At 44.3% G+C, this 7,847-nt stretch overlaps 1 protein-coding gene across 1 annotated transcript in view; it reads right to left on the bottom strand.

Moving 5' to 3' along the window:
• Positions 1-2,862, bottom strand: part of LOC106599092 (rab effector MyRIP) — a 17,726-nt gene extending 14,864 nt beyond the window's left edge. Inside the window, exon 1 of the mRNA XM_045716019.1 lies at positions 1,821-2,862. Coding sequence (XP_045571975.1) covers positions 1,821-2,157 — 337 coding nt within the window. The 5' untranslated portion in view covers positions 2,158-2,862. The remainder of the gene's footprint in view (positions 1-1,820) is intronic.
• Between the last annotated feature and the right edge of the window lie 4,985 nt (positions 2,863-7,847).

Here is a 7,847-nt window from a genome sequence, read left to right as displayed (position 1 = left end):
TTATTCAGCTGTCCCCATAGGAGAACCCTTTGAAAAACCCTTTTTGGTTCCATGTAAAACCCTTTCAACAGAGAGTTCTACACGAAACCCAAAAGAGCTCTACCTTTAAACCAAAAAGGATTCTACCTGGAACCAAAAAGGGTTATTCTATGGCCACAGCCAAATAACCCTTTTGGAACCCTTTTTTCTAAGAGTGTACATTAGAGCTGTAAGGGTTCACGTGTTCATACCGAAACCGTTTGGTAGGGGGATCTCGGTTCGGTCAGCACTGTGAACCCGAATGAATACATTAAAATAAAACACTAGGCCTATAGGCTATGCATGCCATTGCCTCGTGAGTAAATCTGAGCTGCAAAAAAAACATTCTAGGCTATTCCGTTAAAACAACGTTGTAATCAAAATTCTAAAATACCGTAATGGGTATGGGACAAATTCTCAGACACTGAAACTAAATGGGTCCTATATGTACTTTTCCAGTCAAAACCTTCTCAATCCTCAGCAGCACTGATAAGCTTTCACTTCTTTGACCCTCTTTCCTACTGATCAACCTTTTGGCCTCAACCACTCTGCCACCCTTCACATTTTCTTTAATATCATCTACGGACATAGATATTGGGGCCCCAGTGATGACTCCCCTCAATCTAGCATAAGCACCAGAGACATGGCTTTTCATCTTCTTCCCATTAAGCTTTTCCATTAGCAGAATCTTCTCTTGCTGAGCCTGGCTACCACAAAATATTAGCAATCTACCATTTCCAATGAACCAGGCTTGTTTGACTTCAGCTATCTATTTCTCTATGGCATTGGTTAATTGGATAGGGTGTAAATGAGGGCCTGTGGTCTCGTCAAACACCATCACAACTTTCCACTTCGACACATTGTTAGTCTTGCTTCCTACCTTGGCCCTCTTCATGCTTTCTTTACTAGACACTCTACTGCTTTCAGTATCATGCTCTCTCTTCCTCTTATGTCTTTCCACTACCGACCATTCAGATCCTTGACCCTCATCCTCCCGATCCATATCATCAGAACAGACACCCATATTGTTGGCATTCCAGCACAAACGTTGCTTCTCCAACTTTTTATCCATTTCCTCCACGTCGGCCGCAATACTCTCCACCATTTCCAACTATCCGCCATACGTTCCTGCAATCCGTCCCGACTACCTGCTTCCTCTTCCGTCTCTGGTCAAGACTCATCAACATTCAGCCTGCCGTCCTCTCCCTCGCGCGTTATCAGCTCTGGTTAATAAAGTAGCTTACAAATGGACTTTTCTGCTGCTCCCCCCCTTGGGTCTGACCATGTCTATACGCAACTGGTCGTCCTCTGGTCCGTTCTGAACGGGTCTCTATATTCAAAAATGTATTTCTGCATATTTGTCCGGGTAGGAAAGCCCCAGGTCATTTTCGGAACAGGTCCAACTTTTTAGACCTCTACATGAGAGGCCCAACACCACAATACTTACCGAACCGTGAGTTTGGGGAACCGTTACATCCCTAGAGTACATGTTCAAACACCCATACATATACAGTATGCATACACACTGTGGAACGGCCCTAAAGTACAATAGAGACACACACACACACACACACACACACACACACACACACACACACACACACACACACACACACACACACACACACACACACACACACACACACATCTTGACCGGAAGGAATCTAGTGTACACCGTACAAGGCTGCTAAGGTGCTGGAAGATATGACACAAGACACAAGCACAGAGTCTTCACACTCTTACGGTCAACGCTAATGTCTCATTTAAAGTAGTAACAGCAGTATCAAACACCAGTCCAGTACCTGTGAGTTCTCCCAGCGTCCCGTGATCCACCAGGTTTTTCCTGTATACCTTGGCACTGCCAAACTTCTTGAAGCAACACTTCACATTGTTGTAGAACCACTCCAGAGAACAGAGAGAAGAGAGAGAAAAGAGAGAGAGAACAGAGAGAGAAGAGAGAGAGAGAGAAGAGAGAGAGAAGAGAGAGAAGAGAGAGAAAAAAGAGAGGAAACAGAGAGAACAGACAGAGAACAGACAGAGAACAGAGAGAACAGAGAGAACAGAGAGAAAAGAGAAAGGAGGACTGTTGAGATGCCAGTAATACATAGTGTATGTAGCAGACCAGTGTTGACATACCATCTTATACAATGTTTTTCTTCAGTTACTTTAGTTGCGCTTGATTCCGATTACCCACAGTGGGTGGTGTTTGTACTTTTGGGAGTATTCTATTGGTTACATTGCGCCAGGTAAGTTATTATGTGCGCTCCACTAACAATGTGTAGCGTGTATGGCGGTCTTGAGTGTGTGTTACCACATCCTCTGAGTCAAGAGGTCCATGGCCCTGAAGGCAAGGCACACACACACACGTCCTCATTTCACTTTGTTGAACCTCTGCCAACTTACTGTGGGAGACCTCACTCTTCTGATTGCAGACATTAGTGGTCAGCTGTTTGTTCACCCGCACCCACCTACCTGCAATTGCTAATAACCCATCCGCAACCACCCGATTATATGTGATAAAGTGAAAATCTGAGGCCCGCCACCAACACTAACCAGTAAATATAGAACATGCGCTATAGGCTACAGTCAGACAGCAGAACAATATTTTGACAGGGGGAGCAGATTTTTGGGGGGGCTGATTTAGATACATTTCTGCTTATAATTTCTGACATTTTGGTAGGTTATTTGTTAGTGAACTTTTCTCTTTTATATGTTGCCCTAGAAGACTAAATAAACCATTGCTCATCAGAATAATCTGATAGATCGATAGAATGAATTCTTCAATCTAGTTGACAAACTAACATATGATCCAAGCACACCAAGACAGTCGTGAAGAGGGCACGACAAAACCAATTCCCCCTCAGGAGACTGAAAAGATTTGGCATGGGTCCTCAGATCCTCAAAATGTTCTACAGCTGCACCATCGAGAGCATCCTGACTGGTTGCATCACTGCCTGATATGGCAACTGCTCGGCCTCCGACCGCAAAGCACTACAGATGTACGGCCCAGTACATCACTGGGGCCAAGCTTCATGCCATCCAGGACCTCTATACCAAGCGGTGTCAAAGGAAGGCCCTAAAAATAGTTAAAGACTCCAGCCACCCCAGTCATAGACTGTTCTCTCTACTACCGCATGGCAAGCAGTACCGGAGCGCCAAGTCTAGGTCCAAGAGGCTTCTAAACAGCTTCTATCCCCGAGCCATAAGACTCCTGAACATCTAATCAAATGGCTACATTGACTCTGTACCGATACCCCCTGTATATAGCCTCGCTATTGTTATTTTGATGCTGCTCTTTAAATATTTGTTACTTTTATTTGTTATTCGTATTTTTATTTTATTTTTATAATAAAACAAATTCAACTACATTGTTGGTTAGGGCTTCTAAGTAAGCATTTCCCTGTAAGGTCTACACCTGTTGTATTCGGCGCATGTGACAAATAAAATGTGATTTGATATGTAATGTTTTCTCTGTCATCTTTCTAATTCTAACCCTAACACTAATTCTAACCCTAAACCTAAACCCCCAAGAAATAGCATTTAACCTTGTGGGGACTAACAAAATGTCTATAATTGGTCACCATTTTGTTTGTTTACTACTCTTGTGGGGACTTCTGGTTCTCACAAGTATAGTTAAACACGCCCACACCCACACACACAGAAACACACTCACCCCCGCAGACAGAAACACACCCCTCCCCACTGACCTGCCCTCCTGGCACGCTGAACAGACCCAGGCTTTGTCTTTCTTGTACTGGCAGTCCAGACACTGGCACATGGAGTTGACCAGGAAGGTGAAGGGAGAGCAGCAGTGGATGCAGCAGCGCTCGTTGAAGCGATGCTGCCGGGAGAGCATGGATCAGCGACTGCCCTCCTTGTCCTGCTCCTGCTTCAGGTCACTGAGAGAGGATGAGATAGAGCGAGGGAGGGTGGGTGGGGGGAGGGAGGATGGGGGGAGGGGGAGAGAGAGAGGAGGAGAGAGAGGACGATGAGAGAAAGGAGAGAGGTGGGGGAAGGTGAGAGACGGGATGAGATGAGAGAGAGAGGAGAGAGAGGATGAAAGAGAGAGAGGATGAGGGGTAAAGAGAGAGTTAGGGGGAAAAGGGGGGTGAGAGGATGGGTGAAAGGGGGAGGATGAGAGAGATGCTGATCTCCTGCTAGTACATCATGGCCATCTGGCTTATCTCACTAACAATACACCAACTTATGTACCTATGCAATACATGAACCACAGTTTTAGGAGGAAAACACTTGTGATCAAATCACATGTGTATACAGTAATGTTGAAAATCAGAACACTGTCAAACATCACAGAATAAGAGGAAGAGTAGTTTCACTCATTCCAAACGTTCCATTCACATTTGACATCATCTGAATATTTTCCAAAGATTTGTATCCTCTCCCAAAAAAATGACGACCTTTTATATATACACTGAGTGTATAAAACATTATGAACACCTGCTCTTTCCATGACATAGACTGACCAGGTGAATCCAGGTGAAAGCTATGATCCCTTATTGATGTCACTTGTTCAATCCACTTCAATCAGGGGAGGAGACAGGTTAAAGAAGGATTTTTAAGCCTTGAGACAATTGACACATGGATTGTGTGTGTGCCAATCAGAGGGTGAATGGGCAAGACAAAATAGTTAAGTTCCTTTGAACGGGTTATGGTAGTAGATGCCAGGCGTTTGTGTCAAGAACGGCAACGCTGCTGGGTTTTTCAAACTCAACAGTTTCCCATGTGTATCAAGAATGGTCCGCCACCCACAGGACATCCAGCCAACTTGACACAACTGTGGGAAGCATTGGAGTCTACGTGGACCAGCATCACTGTGGAACACTTTTGACACCTTGTAGAGTCCATGCCCTGACAAATTGAGTATGTTCTGAGGGTAGGGGGGTGCAACATTAGGAAGGTGTTCTTAATGTTTTGTATACTCAGTGTAAATTGTTTTAACCTTTATTTAACTAGGCAAGTCAGTTAAGAACAAATTCTCATTTACAATGACGGCCTACACCGGCCAAACCCAGAAGACACTGGGCCAATTGTGCGCCGCCCTATGGGACTCCCAATTACGGCTGGTTATGATACAGCCTGGATCGAAACCGGGTCTGTAGTGACGCCTCTAGCGCTGAGATGCAGTGCCTTAGACCGCTGCACCACTCGGGAGCCCCAAAAAATAAATGAATGACTAGAATGGATAATTGAACAGACAGGAGAGAGGGAATGAGAGAGAGGGGGATAAGGGAGAGAGAGTGAAGAAGTATGTAGAGCTTTTGTATATGTAACAGAGTGCATTCTGTTCTGCCTCAAGCCGGCCATGAACTCACAACCGTCTGCACAACAACAGTCACCCAAAGCCAACATCTTAGCCGATAGGGCAAGAAACTAGTTAGCTTTTATATCTCAGCACAGGAGGCAATTAAGGTGCCACCAGCCACCTGTGTATCTCAGGGAATGTGATGAGAGAGAGAGAGAGAGAGAGAGAGAGAGAGAGAGAGAGAGAGAGAGAGAGAGAGAGAGAGAGAGAGAGAGAGAGAGAGAGAGAGAGAGAGAGAGAGAGAGAACACAGGGGATAATCTTAACAGATTAGAGGGTCAGAGAGAAAAAATAAAAGGCATGAATAAACAAAGATGACGTAATTAACTAACATAATTCTACACCTCGGATGCACTGAGCGCTCGGTCTGTTTGACCCCATTATAGCAGAGGCCAATGTAAAAATGACACACACACACATACTGCGGCAATATTGTAAATATCTAGGTATTTATTTAGTGGAGTTTGCTGCAGTTTTGTTGAGATCAAATGGAGTCCTGTTTCTTGTGGTAGATTCCCAGGCTACTGTAGTAATGTAGGGAGTTAAAATACTGTACACACAAAGACAGCAGTGCAGTTCCACAGCAGGAGGACTTTCTAGCTGAAGGCAGAGAACAAGACTCCTACTGACCTGAGCTGTGTCAAACACAATAATCCTCAGACAACTCTGGCAGTCTACTGAAAACAACTTAACTTTTACACACTCCCAATCAGTAGTTTGTGTCTGTGTGTCCCATAGTTCTCCAAATGCAGAAGACACAATGTTTCCTTGTCTGACCAGCCAAGCTCATGGGTTTGTCCTTAGATGCTCTATGTATTCAGTATGGGCCTGATTCAGACTAAATGTATGTGGGTATTACTGACGGTGTGTCACACCCTGACCGTAGAGATCCTTATTATTCTCTATGTTTGGTTAGGTCAGGGTGTGACTCAGGTGGGGAAGTCTACGTTTTCTGTTTCTTTGTTTTTGGGCGAGTGTGGTTCCCAATCAGAGGCAGCTGTCTATCGTTGTCTCTGATTGGGAATCATACTTAGGCAGCCTGTTTTCCACCTGTGTTTGTGGGAGGTTATTTTCTGTTTAGGGTCTGTGCCTGACGGAACTGTTCGCTTTCGTTTTGTTGCTTTTGGTTATTCTTGTTTGAGTGTTTCTTGAAATAAAGTATCATGAACACTTACCACGCTGCGCCTTGGTCCACTTCTCCTTCTAACGACGAGCGTTACACGGTGGCTCCCAATAGTGGCTAGTATTTAACATGATACAAATTGTAAAATAAAACTGATTTCATCCCTACAGTGTATGAAGTCATACAATAAAAACTCTGATAAACAGCACATTTATAACCTACTTCACTGTGGAAAAGGGGGCCGCAATACATGTCATGTTGGGGCAGCAGGTAGCCTAGTGGTTAGAGCGTTGGGCCAGTAACCAAAAAGTTGCTAGATCGAATCCCCAAGCTGACAAGGTAAAAATCTGTCGTTCTGCCCCTGAACAATGCAGTTAACCCACTGTTCTCCGGTAGGCCATCATTGTAAATAACAATTTGTTCTTAACTGACTTGCCTGGTTAAATAAAAAAATTGCATGCTATTTCTTATGCTAAAATTCAAGGTCAGAATACACATAGAAATAAAAGTGCATACAAATTGAATTACGTTCCATTTACACACGCTTAACTCAGGTCGGATTCCCCCCTATGTGTAATACACAACCTGCAAGTGAATGCATGAACCAGAGGTGCTGTGGGCCAAGTAGTATGTGTCCACTGGTGCCACTGTAGAGAAGCCAATGCCAGCCTGGCTCAGGTAAGGGCATTATTATTCCACACAAACAGAACTGACAATAACAATAACCTCTTGAATTATGTTTAGGGCTAGTGTTTTTTCCAAGCACATGACCTGACCCGGAAAACCTTACGGCTCTAGTAACAGCCTACAACTGTCCAGGGCCCAGAGGTTTTCTTGGTCAGGTCGCATGGTCAGCTCCTGGCTCTAATTATGAGTAATTAAACCTCTCTCATGCCTCAACCCCAAAATGAGAATTCCCGCCACCACCCCAGTTCAGTAAACAAACAACTAATTGCAGCTGACCAATCAGTGGGGAGATAGCATGGCCATGGTGACAATCACACACTGAAGTAATTACAGACATTTGCCAGCTGAATAACGAATCTGACTAAATTAAGATTGAAACATGGAACAGTGTTAAATCTGACTGTTTAATTAAGCTGAGGAGGCTGGAGAGGGTGATAGGGCTTCTTAGGTGTGTGTGTGTGTGTGTGTGTGTGTGTGTGTGTGTGTGTGTGTGGTAGCAGGTCATCTCTAGGGACAGGAGTTTTTCCAGGTCAGATTATATAGTCAGGAAAACTCCAGTCACAGACGACAGACATCCAGTTATCACTTGAATTGTGCGACGTCCCTTTAAACAAGTATGGTATATATAACTATTCATTTTTCTTTCCACCTAGGATATCCTAGTATTTTTGCTACTATACCATCCCTGAGCCACAGC

This window comes from Salmo salar, chromosome ssa03 (assembly GCF_905237065.1).
Source record: "Salmo salar chromosome ssa03, Ssal_v3.1, whole genome shotgun sequence".
Taxonomy (NCBI): Eukaryota; Metazoa; Chordata; class Actinopteri; order Salmoniformes; family Salmonidae; genus Salmo; species Salmo salar.
Note: the sequence above shows the minus strand (reverse complement) of the source record. Positions and strands in the feature narration are given on the sequence as shown.